Source organism: Molossus molossus, unplaced genomic scaffold, assembly GCF_014108415.1.
Source record: "Molossus molossus isolate mMolMol1 unplaced genomic scaffold, mMolMol1.p scaffold_m16_p_12, whole genome shotgun sequence".
Classification (NCBI taxonomy): Eukaryota; Metazoa; Chordata; class Mammalia; order Chiroptera; family Molossidae; genus Molossus; species Molossus molossus.
The window spans coordinates 73,251,438-73,274,916 of NW_023425347.1; the positions used below are offsets into that span (position 1 = coordinate 73,251,438).

General features: G+C 52.9%; 1 protein-coding gene and 1 long non-coding RNA gene across 2 annotated transcripts in view; one reads left to right on the top strand and one right to left on the bottom strand.

The window, feature by feature from the left end:
• Positions 1-23,479, bottom strand: part of CFAP57 (cilia and flagella associated protein 57) — a 55,354-nt gene that overhangs the window by 3,309 nt on the left and 28,566 nt on the right. Inside the window, exons 14-22 of the mRNA XM_036255717.1 lie at positions 22,847-22,940; positions 22,035-22,225; positions 19,192-19,365; positions 18,027-18,185; positions 15,653-15,796; positions 12,334-12,450; positions 10,720-10,854; positions 10,503-10,646; positions 2,650-2,782 (exon numbers count right to left, since the gene is read on the bottom strand). Of these exons, the coding sequence (XP_036111610.1) occupies positions 2,650-2,782; positions 10,503-10,646; positions 10,720-10,854; positions 12,334-12,450; positions 15,653-15,796; positions 18,027-18,185; positions 19,192-19,365; positions 22,035-22,225; positions 22,847-22,940 (1,291 nt within the window). The remainder of the gene's footprint in view (positions 1-2,649; positions 2,783-10,502; positions 10,647-10,719; positions 10,855-12,333; positions 12,451-15,652; positions 15,797-18,026; positions 18,186-19,191; positions 19,366-22,034; positions 22,226-22,846; positions 22,941-23,479) is intronic.
• Positions 10,071-12,205, top strand: LOC118626283. Its single transcript, XR_004958882.1, has 3 exons — positions 10,071-10,156; positions 10,432-10,619; positions 11,975-12,205. It is a non-coding gene; the product is annotated as an uncharacterized LOC118626283 (long non-coding RNA).

The window sequence follows — 23,479 nt, forward strand, 5'->3', positions numbered from 1 at the left end:
AGAAACATCGGTGAGAGAAAACATCAATTGGCCACCTCCTGCATGCCCCCCACCGGGGATCGGGCCCACAACCTGGGCATGTGCCCTGACCAGGAATCAAACCAGTGACCTCTTGGTGCATGGGTCAACTCTCAACCAGTGAGCCACACCAGCCAGGCTGAGGGTCTATTTTTAACCATTGTGTTAGATTCTAGGTGGATCAAATAGCTTCTTAAAATTTTACTTTGGTTTTCAGCCTCATCTTTACTCCCAATTCCAGAGATGTCTGCTTCTGCTAATTCCTGAGCCTTTTGAGGGTTCTGTGATGTACACTAGGTTTCCTCTAGTTTTCTCAGCACTGGCTTAGGAGTCAAGTTTCTTGTGCCCATGAAGTGAGTTGCCACTCATGTATCAATTTTCCAGCTTTCAAAATTTTGTGTCTCTTGTTTCCTTTTGGGTTTTCTTAGATCTTATGGTTTGTTTATGCTATTTTAGTAGGTTTTCAATTATCCATCTTTAATTAGAAGTTCTAATGATATGGTTTTAATAATTGAAAACAAGCAGGTGTATCTATCAGACCTGTTAGTTAATTATGTGAATGAAAACTTAATAATAAATGCTGTTAAAACTAAAATGGTGATTTGGGGATGGCAACCTCTCCTGTTTAGATAAAGAATTCTTAAAAAGCAACCGAATTGGCCAATTCCTTAAACAACTTGAGGATGTATATTTTGAGCTACTGTGCCTTGGTGGGTCCATGTTCAAAATCAGAGGTCTGATTTAGGTTCTTTATGATCAAGGAAGACCATTAGTAATATATGTCTTCAACTATTAGGAACAATACATATCTCCTATGAGAAAACTATATCACATGAGTGATATGATGTTTGATTTGTTTAAAAGTTACCCATGGTGGGGCGACTGGAGGGTAAGCCAGGGGTACTGATGAAGCAGCAGTGACAAAAACTGATACTTGTTGAAACTGGGGGATGGACTCATTAGACTTTTCTCTTAATTTCTGAATATGTCTGAAAATTTCCATGATTGTAATACGAAGAACCTAGATAAGTCCTACGTCATCCTGAGGAGGTCTCAACTAATTATCTTCCAGGATACCAGGGCATATTCGAAGTATTTTGTAAAGAGAAGTTTTGCAATTGTTCTGGGCACATCTGTGCTTCAGCTCCAGCTGCAGGCGTTCCACCCCGAGAAGTCACGCGTCTCGGGCTTTATGACACGTGCGGTGCCCTCGCGTCCACCTTCAGCCCTGACACTGCCACTGCCTGCAGAGGGTCTGCCGCCTGTCAAATCCTCCTGAACTCCAAGGACACGGCACAATTTTATATGTATTTAAAGTTCAAGACTCGCCAGAACTTATGAAAATAGTGCAGAGAGTTCCTTGTATTCTTCCGCCACCTTCCTCCAATGAGAGTATCTCACTGCCCACAGTGAGTGAGAGCTGATACTTGAAAGACCCGGTCCATGGGGTGTTTCACCAAGGCTCCCAGGCTTTATTCCTGAATGTAAACCACCAGGAAACAATGCGCTCCAACGACGTCGGCTTAATTTCCCACAGAAAGGCCTTGCACTCTTGGTTTTCATTGACTGTCCAGATAAGAAATGGACCCCTGGAAAATGAGTTTTTTATTGTCTGAAAACTACCAGTTACAGATTATTCATTATGTCATTCAACCTCCCTTTCAGAAGCATCCATGTGATAAGTTTTGCATGGAATTTAGTGCCAGGGAAAGGTTTGTTTCTCCAGAAAAAGAAACTTCCTTTTTCCATAAATGAAAACTATGTAAATAATCACATTTCTTTGTTTCCTTTTTCACCTTGGCTATCAAAAATTCAGAGGAACTTAGGATAGAATTGCAGTCATAACTAATTTGCACTTTCTAATATCATTTTCCCTCTCTCCCTTTAAATAGTTTCTGATTTTTTTTTGGTCTTTAATTGTACATCAATTAACTGTACATCAATTGTCTACAATCTCTTATCCATGGTTCTAAAAGACAAAAAGCTCTACAAATTAAAAAACACTTTTAAATTCTGAAGTTTAGTGTGAACATTCATACAGCAATATTCATCTAGGGCTGCCTCATAATATACCGCATACAGTACACTCTAAGACTGCGATTTTCGACTGGTGTGCTGCAAGAATTTTTAAAACATGCAATACCCGACTCTTTAGCCAGGGTCACTAATCTCCTTTCCCTTAAATTGTCAAATAAAAAACAAAAAAATGACAACAGCCAACACAATAGCTGTCTGGTGTGACTAAATCAAAATTATACCTATCTTTTTGTCAGATCGGTAAAAACATATATATTTTTTGACATGCCGCAGAATCTCGTGTTTAGTTCCTGTGTGCCGTGAGATGAAAAAGGTTGCAAGTTGCTGCTGTAAGATCTGAAAGGGTCTCAGTTCTGACACCCTACCAACCCCAAGGACTTGGGACCTGCATCTATTTGGATGCGATAGGGTCTTCGCAGGTCCTCGAGACAGCGGGCGTGTGGCATGGGAAGGCCCCCAGAGACCGCAGGTGAATGTGACCTGACATAGGAGGACACTTGGGAGAGGCAGCCTCGGAAGCCAGAGAGGCCTGCTCATGGCGGCCATGGTCCCTTTGTCCCAGCGCCTGTCTCCTGTAGCCCCTGGGGACAGTACCTGTTTCTGGAACCTCTTGCAGTTGGCTTTTCTTGGCCAGTTTCAGAGCTGCTTCAAGGTCATAGACTTGGGAGCGGGTGAGCTTCAGCTCCCTGCGGAGCTCATTGATCTCCTTGATGAGGGAGACATTTTCCTACAGAGAAGGAGGAAAAGAGACTGGACGGATGTGTGATCGGTGGGCGCAGGGCCTGCCCTGGCCAGGGGGCGAGGGTGTGGGGAATGGGTGGGGTTGGTCCTGGACGCAGATTCATTCTCCCGTCCTCGAGGAAACAGCTCACTTACCTTCAGGGGGACTCCGGAGACATAAGATACAGACAGAGCACACTATCCTCCAGCCAGCCAGGCTCTTTCTAACAGCAACAGCAACGCTTTTCTAAGAACTCCATATGAATTTAGTGCATTGAAGAAGCATAGTAACGTTATGAGTAGATTCTGTTATAATCACAATTTTACAAAAGAGGAAATTGAGGCACAGAGAGGTTATGTAATCTGACCAAACTACATAGATAGCAAGTGACAGAGCCGGGATTCTGACCCTGATAGTCTTGCTCCAGGGCTCTGAGCTCTTAAGTACTGTGTTATACTTTATCCACTGATTGTCGAACCTACATGTATAGGGTGTCTGCCATGTCCCTGAGATGCAGACAGAGAAAAAGTTATGGTTTCTGCCCCCAACAGCACACTGTTTAGTGAGGAACACAGAAAAGTAAGTGGATAACTAATATTTGCGACATCCATTGGAAGTTCACTCCTCTCATGTTTGACAATATCCATCCATCATCCGTCCTTCCATCCCTCCATCCCTCCCTCCATCCATCCATCCCTCCATCCCTCCTTCCCTCCCTCCCTTCTTTCAGGCATCACCCATCCAATATGTATTGAGCACTGTGCCAGGCACTGTGCTGACCCTGAGGTACACAGAAACGAGGCCTGGCTTCTGCTCTTGAGGAGTGGAGGGCTTGGTGGGGACCTGGGCACAGCTCAGCGTGGCGGCTGCCTTGCTGTGATGCAGGATGGGGCACGGAGGAAGCGTTAGTGCTGCCGGAGTGACCAGGGTGGACTCCTAGGAATGGCCGTTGGGCTGAGGCTTAAAGGAGTTGCCAAGGAAAAGGTAAGGGGATCCCGGACAACTGGAAGAGCAGGAGAAAGGCACAGAAGTATGACACAGCAGGTGTGGGTGCCGAGAAGTAGTTCTGTGTCCCTAGAACGCCAAGTGAGAGAGGGGAGAGGAGAGGAGTGAGGACAAAGAGCCTGCTGGGTGCCAGGCTGGGGGTGCTCTGCACCTTGGGAACACTCTTCCCTTCCCACACCTCAAATCACTGCCTTCCCTTTCATGCTCAGCGCAGGCACCAAGGTGGCTCTGGGGAGGTGTTCCCCTCGCCACAGGCCCCGAGAGGCACTGGCCACTTTGCTCTCAGAGTTCACAGCCTCTGTACTCGGCTTGTCTACAGCAGCGCCTCCATATGATTGTGCAAAGGAACCGCCGGAGGATCCTGTCAAATGCAGCTTCTGACTCGGGGGCTCTGGAGGTGGCCCTGAGATTCTGCCTTTCTAACCAGTGCTGGGGGGGCGGGGCTGGTCTGTGAGCCAGGCCATCAGGGTCTGACTACCGAAAAAGGCAAATGCAGGCCAAACCTACACAGATAGACTTGTACCAGGAACGAGCTGTGCTTCCACTTGGGACAGGTCTCCAGAGCGGTGTGTGGGGTCCTAGTCCAGGGAGCAGGATGATCCCAAGCACTGTTCTCACCTAGTCCTGACAAGCACTGCTCGGGTATGGGGACGTGTCTGGGAGCCCAACAGGGAACACCCCATCATATCCTTCCCTCCAGAGCCTCTTTATCTAAGCATGTCAAATATACCTCAGATTTTCAGTGCATCACTTAATTTTATTATTCCTTTTCCCTCCCTCTTGGATGAAGTGCCCATCATTGCTAACCCTTGTTCTCAGGCTAGGCTCTGTGTCTGTTTTTGTATCAAGTCAGCAGCTTTTCTCCATGTGGTCTTTTAGCCTGTTAACCTACCCAGGCCTGGGGGATGAATCTCCCACGTTTCCTTTCCAGATGCTCTCCAGTAGGACTCTGCCAGGTTCCTCCCCCCGAAACTTCTCCATGCCGACTTCCTATCATGACATGATCAATTAAATGTGTGTTTATTGGGTTCTAAGACCTTGGACTCTGCCTTTCCTAGAAGAGGTGCTCTGTGAATATTTGTGGAATGGATAAGCAAATGAATAACTAATTCAGTGGATACCAAGTTGAATAAGATGGGGTTATTACTAATGAGGACATTATAAATTAGGGGTAAAGGTTGGGCGGGGAGACCGGACAGAAAGGAGTCTCAGGAGAGCCGCCTGAGCTCCTGGGCAACTGGCCCACTCGAGGCTCCTCCCACTCCTCGTGGCCGGCGCTGCCCAGTCTCACCCTCCGGCCTCGCTCCGCAGCACAGTAATCGTGGCCAGAATACAATCCAGAGGCTGAGAGTACCATTTCCCCGGTCCTCCCCACAGACGCTTTAGGTGCTTCTTGGTCATCTCCACCCATTTGGTCACTGAGTCCTGTGGATTTTGTGTCTGAACTGAATCTTGTGTCCACTGCGATTCGGAACCAGCTCTCAGCATCTCCCCTCTGCTACTGTAATGGCCCCAGGTGGACCCTGCCCTGGTCCCCCCACCCCCACCCCACAGCCCTGGGGGACTCTGGCTCCTGGCACCTGTTGGTGTGAATGCCCGTTTCCGATCCCACTATCAGCCTTGGACACCTCCGTGAGGTTGGTCACCTAATGGACCTCCAGGACCGCGTGAAGAGGGGCGCTCACCCCGTGTGAAGAGGAGCACTCACCCCACTGTGAAGAGGAGCACTCACCCCAGTGTGAAGGGGGGCGCTCACTCCACTGTGAAGGGGGCGCTCACCCCATGTGAAGGGGGGTGCTCACCCCGTGTGAAGGGGGGCGCTCACCCTAGTGTGAAGGGGGGCACTCACCCCGTGTGAAGAGGGCATTCACCCCAGTGTGAAGGGGGGCACTCACCCCGTGTGAAGGGGGGCACTCACCCCAGTGTGAAGGGGGGCACTCACCCCAGTGTGAAAAGGGGCACTCACCCCGTGTGAAGTGTGAAGAGGTGCGCTCACCCTGGGTGAAGAGGGGCGCTCACCCCCATGTGAAGAGGGCCGCTCACCCCGTGTGAAGAGGGGCACTCACCCCAGTGTGAAGAGAGCACTCACCCCATGTGAAGAGGGGCGCTCACCCCAGTGTGAAGGGGGGCGCTCACCCCAGTGTGAAGGGGGGCACTCACCCCAGTGTGAAGGGGGGCGCTCACCCCAGTGTGAAGAGGGGCACTCACCCCGGTGTGAAGAGAGCACTCACCCCATGTGAAGAGGGGCGCTCACCCCAGTGTGAAGGGGGGCACTCACCCCAGTGTGAAGGGGGGCACTCACCCCAGTGTGAAGGGAGGCGCTCACCCCAGTGTGAAGAGGGTCACTCACCCCCTGTGAAGAGAGCACTCATCCCGTGTGAAGAGGGGCACTCACCCCGGTGTGAAGAGGGCACTCACCCCAGAGTGAAGAGAGCACTCACCCCCTGTGTAGAGAGCACTCACCCCCTGTGAAGAGGGGCAGCACTCACCCCCTGTGAAGAGGGCACTCACCCCAGTGTGAAGAGGGGCACTCACCCCCTGTGAAGAGGGCACTCACCCCCTGTGAAGAGGGCACTCACCCCATGTGAAGAGGGCACTCACCCCATGTGAAGAGGGCACTCACCCCATGTGGCAGCGGACAGGGAAGAGTGTTTCAGGCCCGAGTCAAGAGGGAGCAAGCAGGAATTGAGCCACTAAATACCTGATGACAATAATAACGGGAGTAATCATAACTTCAAAGGTTGGCTGGGCTCCTTAAAGAGTACTGTCTGGGTAGTTCATGTTCTGAGGAGTCCAGAGGCCACGCTGAAGTCCATGCACAGGCAGGCATACCTCAGGGAGATATTATGACCACCACAATCAAGCGAATAACACAACCCAGGTCACATGAGTTTTCTGGCTTCCTAGTACATGTAAAAGTTATTTTTACTTGACACTAGTCTATTAAGTATATAATAGCATTATGTCTAAAAACAATGTACAGACCTTAAATAAAAAATACCTTACTGTTCAAAAATGCTAACCATCATCTGAACTGTTTGAAAAATGGCACTGATAGACTTACTTGATGCAGGGTTGCCACAAACCTTCAATTTGTAAAAAAAAACCATAATATCTATGAGGTTCAATGGAACAAGGTATGATATGCTTAGGGTAGCTTCATGAATTTAAAATGTGAACACAAGCCTGGCCAGTGTGACTCAGTGGTTGAACTTCGACCTGGGCATGTGAAGTCTGTTTATATAAAAAAACTTCTTCAGCCTGGCCCGTGTGGCTCAGTGGTTGAGCATCGACCCATGCACTGAGAGGTCGCTGGTTCGATTCCCAGTCAGGGCACATGCCCAGGTTGTGGGCCCCATCCCCAGAGGGGGCCATGCAGGAGGCGGCCAATCGATGTTCTTTCTCATTAATGTTTCTCTCTCTCTCCCCCTTCCTCTCTCTCTAAAATCAATAAAGAAAAACAAGTTAAAAACAACAACAACAACAAACAAACAAAACTTCATAAAGGGACCAAACTGTCCAGGTGTGCCTTTCGTGGAGATGGATGCCCGCGAGCCACAGACGGGAACTGACAGGCACATCGAACACCCTTGTTGGCAGGAAGGGAAAGCATGCCTTTAGCACTCCCTACTGGCCTTTCCTGAGTTGACATCTTTAGAATATGACCTTGTGGAGAGAGCAGGCAACTGATTGATCCTGTGAACTTGGAAAGCCCTGCGTTGGTGGCACTTTTCTGGAGCCCACAGGTCTCACGCTTTGCCTAATAGCGCAAATGTGCCATTTCTATGCTCCTCTCAGTCTTCTCATATCCAACCTGATATTTCTATTAATCATTTCTACTCTTTTGACATGTCCCCCTTCCAAGTCCTCCCATCTCCCTTTGCCGTGGGTTTTCCTGCCTCCTGCCTTTCCCTACTAGCCTGTCCACCTGCCAGCTGACTTAACCTTTTGGGAACAGATAACACCCCTACCTACTCAAGAAACCTTAGATAGCGCCTCCTTACGAGACAAGCGCCATGCTCCTTGGTGTGGCACGGGAAGCCATCTGTTCAGTGGCTTCTTTCTCCCTGCCCCCATACTGCACAATAAAGTCAGGTCTGTGGACCCCTGGGCCCCCAGACACCCATAGGCCCTTCTCTTCTCTGCCTGTTCTCAGGTTGTGCCCTCTGCCTGAAAGGCTCTCCCCTATCTGCTCCCAGCCCACTGACGACTCTCCCTCCCTGGACCAGCTCACGATGAGCTCCCAGCTGACACGGTGTGGCGCAGGCTCACTTGTGCCTGGCTCAGGTCCCTACGATGAGCTCCCCGAAGGCGGGCACGCTATCACACCCATCTTGGAATCCTCCGTGGATGGCACAGAACTTGCCGTGGAAGAAGCCCTCAAAGCATGTATACTGAATGAATAAAGGATGTGTCCTAAATATTTGTATTCCATAGCAACTCCTGTTTTCATATCTGCAAGCGTGCTGGAGAACGCGCAGGGACGCCCCACGCTCCTGTCTGAACATACAAATGAGACAGTGACCTTGTTTTCTGTTTTCTAATGAGTTTCTCTCAGATGCCACGTCTGCCCTGGCTTCCTTGGCCTTTTTGGAGCGTCAAGGCCTTGGAACCTGCAGACACAGCTCCTGATCAGTGCTGGACCACCAGCGGGGGGTCTGGGATCAGTGGAGTGGCCCCCCTCCTGTCCTCTCAGCTCACAGGTTCCCCTGGTCCATGATGTGGTAGCCTGACAGGCTCTCCCACTGGATGTCCACCTTGGTTCTTTTTTTTTTATCCTCATCCAAGGACATTTTTCCATTTTTTGTTCAGACAGAGTGGGAGGGAGAAAGAGAGAAACATCGACGTGAAAGAGACACATCGAGTGGTTGCCACCCGCATGACCCAACCAGGGCCGGACACAAACTGCAACCAAGGTACGTGCCCTTAGCGGGAACCAAACCCAGGTCTCTCTGGACCACAGGCTGACGCTCGAACTGCTGAGCCAAACCGGCCACGGCAAGAAAAATTTAAAAAACCCAGACTAGTGGTTTTGAAAGTTTTCCTTTTTTTAAAAAAAATCTTCCAAACAAAAATTTACACAGAGCCTGCTGTAACAAGTAAGAAGTCTCCCTAGTTGAGGGGCGGGGACCCTGTTTCCTGGGCCCCCTCTTGCTCCCTGCGCTTGGGGCACTTTATGGGCTTCATAGCACGTGGGTTTACAGCACTGCTCAAAAACACACTCTTCCAGGGACTTCCCTCTGCCAGCCATCGGGGAGTGGGAGGGCTGGGCGGGAGCCCCGCTTCTGTCTGCGCTGCTCCTTCTACCTTGGCTTGCACCCTGGTGCAGCAGGAGCGGTACGCAGCCTCGGGGGTACAGAGGAGCAGAAGAGGGTACTATGCCTGTGCCGAGCAGCCTCACGCTGGTGCTTGCACCTCTGACTAGCCTGCCGTCTCCACTCTTCCCTTTTCCTCCTTCTCCTAGCACTGACATTTGCTTTGGGTGTCTGCTTGGCATGGAGGAAGGCACCCAGCCCCTGGGAGGCCCCTCAGGCCTGTGCACAGACAAGAGCTCAGCAATGTCACCTGCTGACCGCTGCTGCAGTCCCACTGGTCCCACTGCCCAGCACGCTGCACCCCCTGGTGGGATCCTCATACTTGGGGGCACTTGAGACCCTTAGCAACAGCTCTGTGTATCAGCTGCTCGTGCCGAAGGGTCCCACCGATGGGATCCACTCCTGTCTCTGGGCCTCTGGCAGCTCTCATGGCCCTGGAGTGGGGCAGTGGTTCCTGACGGCGTAGGCTGCTTTCAAGCAGCGGCTGCTTGCAAGATGGCACGAGACCTCCCGTGCCTGGGCCTGGCCTGAGCCGCAGAGCTTTCTGCCCCGCGGTGCACGGGCTGGCCACGCTGGGCAGCCCGTCCCCATGCTAGTATTTTAATTGCGGCATTAAAGAAATAAAACATGAAAAGGTATGTGCCTTAGAAATCGGATTCTGACTAATTCACACTAATTACCTCAGACGATACTGATACCCAAACAGAAATCTGGACAGAGAAGCCCGGCTGGCAGTCCTGATAACACGTGCATGTGGAGGCGGCGTAATGGGGTCAGGCTCGCTGCACAGCCTGTGATCCAGAGGTAGGTGTGGCGCGCTCATTAACTCAGGGTGGGTGTGGTTAGCTCTGCACCCAAGAGATAAGGGTAGGGACCTGAGGCACCAGAAAAGTCAGATGAGGTGGGTGGAGACAAGCGTGTGCACAGGAGAGAACTTGGCCAGCAGGGACCGAGTGATACCAGTAGCAGAATAAAGCGCAGCTGAACACAGTGGGTGAAATAGGAGCTGGAAACAGAGGAAGGGAAAAGGAGAGCGTGACTCTTCATCACGTGGATGAAGGTCAGAGGGGTGAGGCAGGGCGTCAGAGTGCTTTGCATAAAGATGGGGCAGAGAAAGGAGCCGGGCAAAGGGACAGGGGGAAGTGCATGGGCATCAGTGGGGCAGGCCTGGGCACAGCCACGCCTAGGAAACCTCCTTGGCTTGGCTCTGGGCCCTGGTCACAGCCAGGACATGTTCTGGGAGGTCAGAGGAGAGGAGTCAAAAAGAACGTTTTAGGGGAAGCTAGTGGGTCCCCTGGGTACTTGGGGAGCTCTGAGTATTGGGTGGTCTCAAAGGGGCCCTTGCCAGGCTCTCTCCTCTGTGAGGGATCAGCCTCTGAAGGAGCTGACCAGGAGCATGCGGGTACCTGCATGATGCGGACGTAATCGGTGCGGTGCAGCTCACTGTCCTTGACCACCTTCTTCTTGAGAGTGGCCAGGTTCCTCTCCAGGTGCTCCCGCTGGCGGGTGTACTCCAGCTGCAGGTCTGTGTTCAGCCCTGCGATCTCCACCTGACGGGGCACAGGGCTCCCTGAGCAAGGAGAGACCGGGAGGGGCGGGACGGCAGGGGGGAGCAGAGCTCACCATGTCTGCCCGCTGCACGTACTTCTCAAAGAGAGCCCGGACCTTCTCCTTCAGCTGCCGGGCTTCCTGGATGTAGGCCACGCAGTTGTGCAGGTCCGTCTTAAACCGCTTGACCAGCGCCTCCAGGTCCCGCTCCTGTAACCAGAGGTGCTTACTTCTGGCACAGAAGCGGTAGGTTCTCCAGGGGCGGGGGCTGCAGGCTAATGGCTGCAGGCAGGGACAAGAGACACTTCATCTGGGACCTACGGGTGACCACACCAGGCAGAGACCTAGATGCGCACACCGCCGGAGGTGGAGGCACTAAAACTCGGTGCACCGGCCTGAACAGCGCTGTCTTTCAGCCACACACACTGATCCCTTTATTGGCTCTGGGTACCTTTCGGGACCACAGACCTTAAGAGATGAAAGGAAGCGCAGTAGGCACCCTGACTCCTTTCGGAGCCAAGACAGAGTGTCGATTCTCTCCCGCAGGCCCCGGGGCCAGGGCTTCCAGGCCTCTTTTTTTTTCTTTATCGATTTGAGAGAGAGGAACGGAGAGGGAGAGGGAGATAGAAACACTGGTGAGAGAGAACATCGACTGGCTGCCTCCTGCATGCCCCCCACTGGGGATCGGGCCCACAACCTGGGCATGTGCCCTGACCGGGAATCGAACCAGCGACCTCTTGGTGCAGGGTCGACGCTCAACCACTGAGCCACACCAGCCGGGTCAGGCCTCCTTATTTTAGTAGCTCACCCAGGGTTCATCCCTCCCGAGGGCTCTGTGAGTGGGTAGGGGGAAAATGACAAAATTGGGCTAGGGCCTCCCTCTTCCATCATGCTCTCTCCCGTACCCATCTTCCCTGCCCCTGGCATAGCGAGTCTCTCCTTCCCCCTGGCTCCCGCAGCCCTGTGTTCATAGTCCATGACTTCCCTGTGCAAGACAGTTATCATGCACACGCCACAAACCACCTGGCAACCTCTTCAGTTTGTGAAGCAGGGTCGGTGTCCACTCACGTTTGCAGCTCTGTAGCAGCTTCCAGTATTACTCAGTGCACAGCCAACCCTTAATGTGCGGGATGGAAACATCCAATCCAACCCAGCCAGCACCACAGGGTGCCCTGTGCCAGTGGGCAAAGGTACAGCCAAGTCCTGGCCCAGGGCCAGAAGACCAGGGTCCCAGTACTGGCTCTTGGCTCTGTATGTACTAACTATGGGTGCAGAGGGAAGTTTCTTAACATCCTAATCCTTCTGGCCCTGCTTTTCTTATTTCTTACAGAAAGAGACTGGAATATGATCTCTGAGGTTCTCCCACCCTCAGCATTGATTAGGTAGCCAAGGCCTTGAACCACTGACTACAGATGACCTCTCTGAGCATGCTCCTTCCCAGCACAAACAAGCCAACGCCGTGAGCACTCCCACCCCTTGGTCACTTCACCCAGTCATTTCATAGTGTCAGATGGATTCAGCCGTCTCCATGGGCCTGGGCCTGACATCTGGCAGGCCTGTGAGCCAGGGAGCACGTTAAACCGGGATTGAGTGTTAGCAGCAGGCTGGGTTTGTGGCACAGAAGCCAGCTGCCCGCGGCAGAGGTCCTGGCTCCCGAATCCAAGCACGGCCAGGCGCACGCCGGCGCACCTTCTGCCTCTCTCTGCGCATCTCCTGGTCAGTGGCTCGCAGCTTCTGCCACAGTTCCGTGATGTTCAGCTCCAGCTGCGTGTTCTGCTTGTGGAAACGCTCCAGCTCAGTTTCCATCTGCAGAGAGCAAGGGGCAGAGTCCAGAATAAGAAAGTGGGAGAGTGAAGTTTAGGTCCCAACCGAAGTCTTTCCGTGGGAATGTCTCCCCCGATACCAGGACATGTCTTTTCTAGTTCCCACCAGTCCTCTGGAACAAAACCTTTCTTCCTACTCCTCGCCAGCCCCCAAGTCCCCACCCCCGTGGCTGATGTGTTAACCCAGATCCAGTGCTTCTATAGCTGGGCTATGAATTCTCCCCTCGTAGTTGCCTTGTTCCTTCAACCATGCTGATTACCGTCTTTGCTTACATTCCTTATCAGTTGATAATGCTCAAGTACTGGGTCCTCAACTCTAACCTGAGGAAGGGTTGTGCAGAGAAGCACCTTCCTTGTCTACTTTGTGACGCTGCGTGAGTAAATCCTGACCCTCTGGGGCCACAATTCATCAGAGCCGACTCTGAAGTGGGGTTTTGAGGGACTGGCATGTAGGTGTCCCCAGCCAAAGGCATAAGATAGAAAAGAGGAAGCTGAGAAGGAACCTCTGCCTCCTCACTCTGTTGAAAGGGTCTAAAAAAGTACAACTGAGGAGATTGTCCCATCTTCCCAAGAGAAAGCAGAAACCACACACAGCTTCTGAGAGATTTCTGTCTGTGGTCGCCTTTGTATCGACCGAAGATACGACTGGCGTCTGGCTTCTGATGAGGGTGAGACCAGCTACAGCTGCGCTCTCAGCAAAGGGGAGGGGGGATGTTGATTTACACACTAAATCTGGTGGACTCTAGTGTTCCTGTTAATAGAGAGGTTCAACGTTTTTGGGGGGATGGGACATTCACTGGTTTTGTTCACAGTGAATGGAGTAGCCCCTCTGGTCTATTTCAGGTCCTCTACTCAGATTTCAGGGCCCCGGGCCACCTTCTGGGGTATCGGGAGGTTCTAGTGAGCCACACCCATGTTCTGAACACAAAGGGGCAGGTTTTAGAACATTACCCTCATTACTGACAGCAATTTGTACAGATAGAGAAGCACAAATGTGTCTCTGACCTCCAGAGGGGAGCCCCGAGGTCAGAGGCCCCAGCGGAAGGAGTCGGCCGGCTATCAGCCCTGGCAGCAACTGATACCAGGGTGGGGTAGGAGCGGCCCTGTTTGATCATTCCCAAGGTTCGGGCACATTCCCTGCTGAGAATCAATACCATGGTTGGCCCACTTACTGAACGGAAATGAGTAAGCACTTAGGTATGTTGGGCGGAAAGTAACCCACCCAATCTTAAACCCAGTTAACAAATATGTCAGATGAGGAGGGAGAAACGGGGCCGTGATTTCCAGGGGCCTGCAGCCCATCGATTCCAGGCAGGTGGACCTCTGCTCTCTCTTTCATATTCTCAGGCCATTTGGGGGGGGGGGGCTGAAGTCACTCACAATGGCAGGGGCCCCAGAGGAGGCAGCTCTGTGGTCAGCTGGTCTCATCCTTCCGTATCCCAGAGGTCAGAGAGAAAGTCATTGCTGAAAGGACGCACCTACTCTGGACCACCCCGGCCCTGGACCGCCCACACCTGGCTCTTTCCAGGCTCCTGGAGGGAAGGCTTTGCTCTCCTTCCTCCACCACAGCTCTCGTGCCTCCAGCTCTCGCTGGGCCATCGATGCACTCTGACCCCTTGACTTGTTATCCTTGCTCAATACAATGAGAGAAAATGGAGGGGGAGCTGAGGTCATTTAGGATAGGGTGGTCACAGAAGGCCTCCTTGAAGAGGTGGCCTATGAGCTGAGACCTGGAAGGACCGAAGAAGCCAGTCATGTGATGACCTAGAGCCATCTGGGCAGAGAAGGCAGCACTGCAAAGGTCCTGAGATGGAAAAGCTTGGCTTATCCTCAGAACTGCCAGAAAGTCTGTGGGCTGGAGAAGAGGAAGAGCCTGGAGATGAGGCTGGAGAGGCAGGTAGAGGCCTCCTGGGCTTCTGTAGGGCATTTGGATTTTATTCTAGGTGGGATGGGACATCATGGGGGTTCACTGTGGCCTCTATGCAGAGTGGACTGGAGGCTGGAATCAAGTCCAGAATGGAGATGGGGGAGGCTTGGACCAGGGTGATGGCAGTAGAAAGGAAGGAGGGTTCGATTTGAGGTATCTTTTGGAAATCTACCAAGTAGGTATTGGTGATGATTTGGATATAGGAGTTAAGAAAAGGGAAGAATCAAGAAGACGTTGAGTCCAGCTGGTGTGGCTCAGTGGTTGAGCATCGACCCATGCACCAAGAGGTCGCCAGTTCGATTCCTGGTCAAGACACATGTCCAGGTTATGGGCCAAATCCCCAGTGGGGGGCATATAGGAGGCAGCCAATCAATGTTCTCTCTCATTGATGTTTCTATCTCTCTCTCCCTCTCCCTTCTTCTCTCTCTAAAATCAATAAAGGAAAAAAAACTTAATAAAATTAAAAAAAAAAAAAGAAGACGACGTTGACACCTCTACCTTAAGCACCTGGGTGGATCCTGGTACCGTGAGACATGGAAAATGAGGAGGGGAAGTCAGGAATTCAGTTTTCAATCAACTACAGACCCCACTGTCAGCGGCTCTGCCCAGAGATGGGGGGAGGGGCTGACAGGTAAACACTTGGCATAAGGAAGTGCACTGTGTAAGGGCAGAGGGGACAAATGGGGACACCGGTATCTCACCAGCTTCTCGGAAACCCTCTTCAGCTGCACTTGCTTCTAATCTCCTTGCTACCTTCATCTTGTTTGCTTCCCAAAACACACACTTACTTGTGCCACTCCCCTGCTCAAAGGCCTCTGATGACTTCCCATTCCTTAGCCGATGAAGTCCAAACACAGCCTTGCACAAAGCCCCAGCTAACATTTCCAGTCTGGGAAAAAAATGTTGAATTGGAGGGGTGTCCTTACTGTTGCCCATGGCTGGTAACTGAATACACACTGCCCCCTGGTGGCCGAAGGCCCAACAGCCATGGTTTTCCCTCAGAGGGCCCAGAGCATGGATCTTGAGGAGCTGGTAGGGCCAAAGCCCACCCAGGACCCACAGCCAGCCAAATCCCAAAGCATTTTGCTTTTGCACAGCTGAACGCCCAGATGCGCTGCCTCCGGGGCATCCTGTGAGGAGTGGAGGCTGCACACCTCGGGAGCAGGGAGGGACTGTGAGGAGAGCTTTCTTCCGTTCCCCCAGGCCAGCCAGGACTAGCAGGCCCTGGGTGGGGGAGGGCAGGGTGAGGCCTTCTCACCTCCTGAATCTGTTCCTTCATCACCTTGATCTCATTCTCTCGCGGTTCTATTTGCTTCTTCAGCTCCTTTATTTTGTAGTCGAGCACAAACTTGAATTTCTCTAGCTCTTGATTTTTCTTTTTCAGGTCATAAATTCGCTTCTCCTGTGGGTGAGATGAGAGACAAGTGAGGTGTCAGGAGGTCTGGGTACATGGGATCCCACTGAGGAGGCGCAGACAGCTCTCCTGGCTGGGGACATGACTCCTGGGCTTTGTGCCAGGACTTCACGCATTCATTCACTCCTCACACACAGGCTGTGGCCACCTGTTCCCAAAGCTGGCCTCACAGCACCTCTCGCCCCACCTGCTCTTGTACAGTACGACCTTATGCTCCTCCATTAGGAGTCAGGCTCTGATTCCTCTTGCCTCTGGCTGGACTTCCGGCTCGCTTGTAACCCACAGAATGTAGCTCGCATGACACTGTGTGGCTTCCCCAGCTAGCTCAGAGAAGGCAGAGCAGCTCCACCTGGTTCGGGGGGAGGGGCATCTGCTACATAAGCAGTCCCGCTGCACTGAGACCTCCAGGCTGAAGAACACGTTAGGTCCTAGCTAATCCCACCTCCCAGCTGTCCCTGCCAAGGGGCTGGGCGTGTGAATGAAGAAGCCACCTTACATGCTGATCTTCCTGCCCCTAGCTGCTTGAGTCCCCCTGACTGAGGCCCTGTTGGGCCCCAGACACTGGGGACAAAGAAAACCCAACCTCTTGTACCCTGCCTAAATTCCAGACACATGCAATCTGTGAGCACAATAGAAGAGTTGTTGGCTTTCACCACTAAGTGCTGGAGTAATTCGTTGCAAGGCGCTAGTGACTAAAAGGCAAGTCTATCTATCCATCAAACATTTACTAAATGAAGACTGTTCATCAAGGTCTGAGATACCAAGTAAAACTATGACACAGATCTTGCCCTTAAGGAGAAAACACTAGCTGGGGAAGCAGATGTGTCAACAAATGTACCCTGCACTGTGACAGGTGTAGAAGGGGAAGGTATGGGAGGTGAAGTATGTATTGAGGGTGCTGAAAATAAGGTGGTGTTTCATGGGAAAGAAAAGAATCAGGCTGGGGGCATATAGGGGAAGGAAGCAAGGGTCTGGTGTGTTGGATAAAAGGGTCAGAATTTATCCAGGACGCCAGGAGTTGGTAAACTACAGCCCGCAGATCAACTCTGACCTGTTTTCATAAGGTTCTATTGGAACATAGCCAACCCCATTCATCTATGCGTTGTCTGTGGCTGATACTACAATGGAAGAGTTGAGTAGCTGTGACAGAGACCTACTGCCTGCAGAGAGTAAAGTGTTTACTGCTTAGCCCTTTCCAGAAAAAGGTTTGCTGACCCCTGCCCTAGGCATTGGGCAGCTAGGGAAGACTCTGAATGGGAGAGTGGCGTAATTAGAGTATGGTGGCAGGGAGCCGGGCTGGGAGGTGGGAAGCAAGGCCTTCAGACCAGTCAGGAGGCTGTTGTAATTGTCTAGGTCAGGTTTTAACCTCTTTCTTGTCAAAGCCCCCCTTTGAGAATCTGAAGAGAACTTTAAAACCTCCCTAAAAAAATGCCCAGAGATATACGTAAACACTCACATGTAGAAATTACGGGCAGGTACTGTCTCATTTCTTCCTATCAGATGCCCCGAGGGGTCCCATTTCACAGGTGAGAAGACAAAGATCCTTGGCTGATAAATGGAAGCGCCTGAGCTGGAACCTAGTTAACTAGGCCAAAGCCCGAGTGTTCTCAACCCCAGGAGAATTCGGCCTAAGGCGGTTACAGTACAGCCTGGATTTGCTCAGGAGGATGATACCAAATTTTAGATATCGAGGTGGTATGTCTCACAAAATGTGATGTGTTTGTCTTCTCAGTGTTTTGTGAGAAAAGGCATTCTGAAAAGTGATACCAGCCTTCTGGGGGTGCCTAGCAGTTACACAGGGAGTTCCTCTCTGACCGGGACACCACGGGGCAATGGGGCAGGTGAGCTGGGGACAGCCACCCTAGGAGACCTGGAGCAGCAGAGAGCAGGGGCCTTGCAGTCAGCAGACTCAGGCTCTAATCCAAAGTCATCACCTATTACATGCATGACCTCGGGCAAGATAACAGCTCGGAACTCAGTTTCCTGAACTTTACAACTGGGCTGCTGGTGGCCCCCAGGGTTGCTGGGAGAATTCAATGTGAGGTGTTTACAGCTATCAGCCCAGTGCCAAGCACAGAGTACGTACTGCTCTGACCGCTTATCCCTCATCAAGTTAAGTAAACGCGTTTCAAAGCCAGGGACCCTCTCTTGAACTTTGTCCTCGGTGCCTGGCGCCATCTAGGCGACAGTGAAGGGAGGACAGGAGATGGATGTTCACCTTGTCCTGAATGGTCTCATCCCTCTCCTGGATCTCCCGCTTGAGGCTCAGGATGTCCTTCTCCAGGGACTTAATGACTCCCTGCAGCTTCACCTGCTCCGCCTTCAGGGTGTCGATGTCGTTGGCTCTCTCTTCAATCTCCTTCTGCAGGCTGTTGAACTAAAGGTACAAATCACAAAAACAAAGACCACAAAGGCTTTGACCTCATCTCCATTCCTCCCAACTCTCTGTAGATTTTAAGAGCTCCCCCTCAGAATGGGGGGCCATCAGGAGTTTCCCAGGCCACATCGATCAGGTAGTGTCTGTGGGGTAAGATCCAGTCCCACCCCCTTACGTGAGGACAGACTGTCTGTATCAAGAGGCTCCGGAGACCAGCTTCCGGAGTGGACCCAGAGTTGTCCACGACCTCACCGGCCTTGAAAGGTTGGAATCCATGCCCCATCAAGGTCACAAAGATTGAGCCCGACTTGATGAGTTTTCTTAGCCATGTCCAAGAAAGGAAGACATGATTGTTCCTGACTAGTAGTGGCGTGATTTCTAACATGGATGAATGTGGGCTTGCTTGGAACTTGGCTTCTCTCTCACTAAACATTTTGGGAAAACTGAGTCAATTCTAAAAGGATCTGCAAGTTGAATCCTCCTCACCCCAACCATCAGTGACTAACTGCTTCTGCCCTGCCCTGTATAGTAAACATCCTAGACCCCTAGGCCTTCTCCCACCCATGAACTCCCTGCTCCAGGGACCTGAGGACACTCCAGGTGAAGACTAGCTCACCTCCAGACCTCATTTCCATTTCTAGCAGGGGTTCGGCTCTGAGAACTTTGACTAAATCCTACTTGCCACACATGAAAGCCCAGAGTGTCCATCAGTGTCCCAGTGAGCCTCACTAACTCTGGAAAGGGAAGGGGAAGCTCTGACGTCGCCCCTTCAGAGGACGTGGCAGGATCTGTGCCCAGGTGCAGAGAGAACCCTGACGCCAGGCAGCACTCCTTCCTGACCCGCTTGCTGAAGGTGCGGCCCTGCAGGTGGCCTCTCCCACCCCCGGAGCCCTCCGCCTGCGCCCCCAGCCCTCCAACACCCACCCCCCGCCGCCCGCCCCAGCCCCCACCCGCCCCACGCTTTCTCTGCAACACTGCCCTGGCCTCTCAGGGAACAGCCCGATACCTTCTTCCTCATGATGCCTGTTTCTCCTTTGAGCCGAAGGTTTGACTCCTTTTCATCCCGAAGCTTTTTCTCATACTTGGTTTTGATATCTTGGATTTCTCGGTCTTCATCTTCTTCAATTTGTTTCTTGGTCTCTTCAAACTCCCGAAGCTGCTGCCTGACGTCTTCCTGCGCCTGGCCCAGAGAGGGAGAGCGTGCCAGGAGGAGGGGCGCGGGCACCTTCCTGCGGGAGGGCCTGGCGGGGGGCGCCCTCGGGCCTTTCGGGGCAGTGGGAGACTGAGTTCATTACAGGAATGGAAACCAAGGCCACGGGTCCCTGACCCTCCCACATTCTTCTTGTCTGGGCTTCGACCTTCCCTTCTTTTCCTACCAGATCAGGCCTCAGGCTCCATCACTTCGACCACTGTCTTACCAACGCCCCAAACCCTGTTCTACCTGCAGCCTTCACACAGACCCCAGGCTTCCTCTAGCATTCCTTCACTAAACTTGGGACTTTTATATTTATTTGTGAAATTATTTTATTGTCTCTCCCACTAGATGTAAGTTCCTCACGGGTAGAAACCCTATCACAGTTGAGCTCCAAGCGTACAACACACACCAGTACGCAGCAAATACCTGAACGAATGTGAGAGTCTGTAACTGCCTCCAAAGCTTTGACCCGATCAGTCCTGGTCTTCCACCTTCCAGAGTTCCTGAACCGTCCACTACCCTTTCTGCCTCCACCACCGCCCAAGCCACCCTTGTCTCTCGCCTCCTCACCAGCCTCCCATCTCCAGCCCTGCCTCCCTCCAGTCTGCTCCCCTCTCTACTCAGGGGAACCGTCTAATTCACACACCTGACCACACCACCCCCAGCCCGAAAGCCTCCCGTGGCTCAGCCTGCCCTCGGGGTAGAGTCCAGACACTTGAGCTGGGTCTACATGGCCCGTGTGGTTCCTCCACGTGTGTCTGTAAGGTCGGCTCTGTCTGAAGCTAACGTGGCCCACGCGCGCCGGCCCCTTCCTGGCAGATGTTGCTGACAAGTAAACGCAGCCCAGCCAGGCCAGTCAGGAGGCGGCCAGGTGGAGGCTCCCTAGGAGAGCTCTGAGCTAAAATCTCCGGGAGTCAGAAGAAGACATGTGCCGGGTCACGGTGGGAGGTGCAGGAGGACGGCGGCCTCTCTCCCCCGATGGAGTCACTGTCCCTAAGGCAGAGCTCTGGCTGCCGGTGCCCTGAGAGCCACCTGGGAGGAAGCCTGTGCGGCCCTGAGCACAGGAAGGCAGCTCGGCCCATGGAGGGCAGAGAGGTCAGAGAATTCCTCAAGGAGCTGGCTCCTGTCCTGAGTCTGTACGGTGAGCACACGTGGCCAGGAGAAGGGGAAGGAGCCCTGGGAAGAGGGGTCATGCTGACCAGAGGCCGGAGGTTGTGTGGGAAACTCCTGGCTGCTCTGTATTGTTAGATGGAGGGAGCTGGACTGGGACAGCTGGAAAGGGGGCTGGGAGGGGGCAGGTCCCAGCCAGGGAGGCTCCAAGGAGCCATGATAGGGAGCACTCCTCACGGGCAGGGACCGCAGTGAACCTTGGGCTCAGGTGGGGTGCAACCCCCCTGCGGCTGTCAGGGCCCAGCCTGCTCTGAGGCTCTCGCCATCGGAGGCCCGCACCCTGCTTCTCAGAGGTTCTCGTCCACTGTCCGGTCACCTCCCCTGCTCCCTGAGGGCTTCCGGATGCTGACTCGGTTTTCCCTGTCAGAACCAGGGCTGGTTAGAGAGGGCCCTGTAACGTCTCCTCACTGACTCCTCTCTGGTCTGGACCAAATGGCCGGCCACTGGCTGACCTGTCTTTTGTGCGGCACCACTCAGTAAGAGCCTGGCTGCGTCAGGCTGCTGCGCCCCTCACTGCACACCTGCTCGCTGTGCCCGCTGGAAGCGAGCAGACGGTGGACGGCTTGGCCGGGACCCACGGAGTCCACAGCTCCAGCCTGAACTCGGCTCAGCCACACCTGGCAGGCGTCCTTGGTCGCTCCCATCCTCGCTCCCTTCAAGGATCGCTCCACGCCTCCATGACTCTCCTGCCCCTCGCTCTCAGCACACCATCTGCCACCACGTCACGCCGAAAAGGAGGCCATCCGGCCTCTCTCAGTTTTCTCTTCATCTTGGGAAACCAGGCATTTTGGCATCCCAGACTGCTCGCTCATCCTGTCCCAGCACACGGCCGGACACCCAGGTGCCCGCACTTCCCGACTCCGGGTCACTCCAACGTACCCCTCCTGGATGGAGGTAGCTGCTGCAACCCTTTCCCCAGCTCCCAGGCCAGGGTGGCTGGTGCCCTTTGTCAGCAGGCACACCTTTCTGAGTGTCGCATGTGACCGCCACCCCACCCAGCGGAGAGCCAGGCCTCTCTTTCCTCCCGGTCACCCAGCACTCAGGCTGGTAAACCAACAAGATGCTACTTGTGTTGCTAGATCAGTAAAAGAACGACTTCATCTTGTAAGACATAAGACGTTACTAAGGGGTGTCAGGCAACCACCTTCCCCATCAGTCAGGGCCCTTGCTCCTCTTCAGGTTCTATATGCTTCTTCTAGAAAGATCTCCCTGGTTCTTAAGGCTTGAGGGTACAGTTAAGATAGAACAATAGGTATGAACTTAATCTGCCCAAGGAATTTCAGTCTCAAAAACAGAGCACCTCCTAGCACAGTGAGCCCCCTGGTCTGCAGAGAAGCAAATGTATGAAACAGAGGTTGCAGGGCACACGTACTGAAAGGAGGTGGGGAAAGGAGGTCAGGCAAGCTCCCCGGGGTCTCGGGTTGTTCACGGGGCCTGCAAGGCGCACCGGGGAAGGGAGGCTCAGCTCGGCTTCCCGTGAGTACCTCTTCCAGGAGAGCGGTCTTCTCCTGCAGTTTGGCCTCGTAGAACTCGGTCAGCTCCTCGAGGGCCTGGCTCTTGGTCTCATCGTTGTCCCGAAGCTGTTTTTCATACTCCTCCTGCATCCTCTGGGACTTGAGCTGCAATTCCTGGTACTTCTCATATTCCAGAAGCAACTTCTGGTTGTTGCAACATTCTGAAGAGAAGCGAGGAAGGTACTTAAGGTGGGACAGTAGCACCACCCTCAGGGACACCTCAGACCTTGGGTGCTTTGTCACCCCCTTGCAGCACCGCTGGAACATCTGCCTCCACAGCCAACACTCAGATGCCTGCCCGTCTCCCTCACCTGCCCACAGCCCCACCATCCCATCAGGCAGCCAGGCTCCCTCCCTTTGCTGACTATGCAGAAAGGTTTGGAGGAAAGTGTAGACGGGGTGCTTGGGGCTCCAGGGCCAAGAAGAATGTCCCGAGAGTGCAAACTAGGTAGCAGGACCCTCACTTTACAGAAGAGTCCCTGGGGCCGGGGGAGGTCAGGTGACTCCCTGGAGCGCCCAGCAAGCACACGGTGAGTCTGGGACCATCCATCAGGCTCCAGACCTGCACTCTCCCGTATCTCCTGCTGACCTGTGTGTGATCTGTGCTCACTGAATGAGTAAAAGACGTAGGAGTAAAATCCACGGTGACTTCCAGGGGATAAACGCAGCCTGTTCATAGACACAGCTGTATCGCCTAGGACGTCTGCCGGGTCTGGGGGACTCTCAGACTTCTGCCCCTGACCAGCCACCCTCTGCCCACAGGGCCTCTGCTGTGGACTCACCCAGGTCCTGCAGTTCCCGGGTTTGTTTGTCTAGGAGTTCATCCATGTGTTCACGGTGAAATATATCCTGCTTTTCTTTTTCTGTTTTTAAAACCTAAAACACAGGGTCAAATGTTCTCGTTTCTCCACATCTGCTGGAAGCAGGACTGGGGCACACATTTGTGCTAAGCACTGTCTGGGAGCAGCGAGCAAGCACCTCTTTTTATTTACATTCTATTCTGCTCTAAAAGCTCCGTCGTGTCACTACGCATATGCTTCCGCTAAGTGGGTCTTAGTAACGAGTTCCGTTTTGGACACGTAGCAGGTGCATTTTTGGGTGAACAAAGTGAGGATTCAGTGGAATCCTCTGCTGTCAGCACATTTTGTTAAGGAAATCCTTGAGTTAACGTGTCAGCATCGAAGGAGGTGTTTCCTTTAACGGAGCAGGGAGCTCCTTGCGGGCAGGGGAGGTGCAGCCTCCAGGACCTGTTTGTGCTTAGCTTACGGAGGGCGCCAAATTCAAGTTTGCTGACCAAATGAGTGAAACAGTAAAATGGACAGACAGGCTGATTTTTCATTTTGTTTTGTTTTCAAGCCCGACTCTGTGACCCACAGAGATAACATAAAATAACAAATATCCCTTGAGCCAAAAAT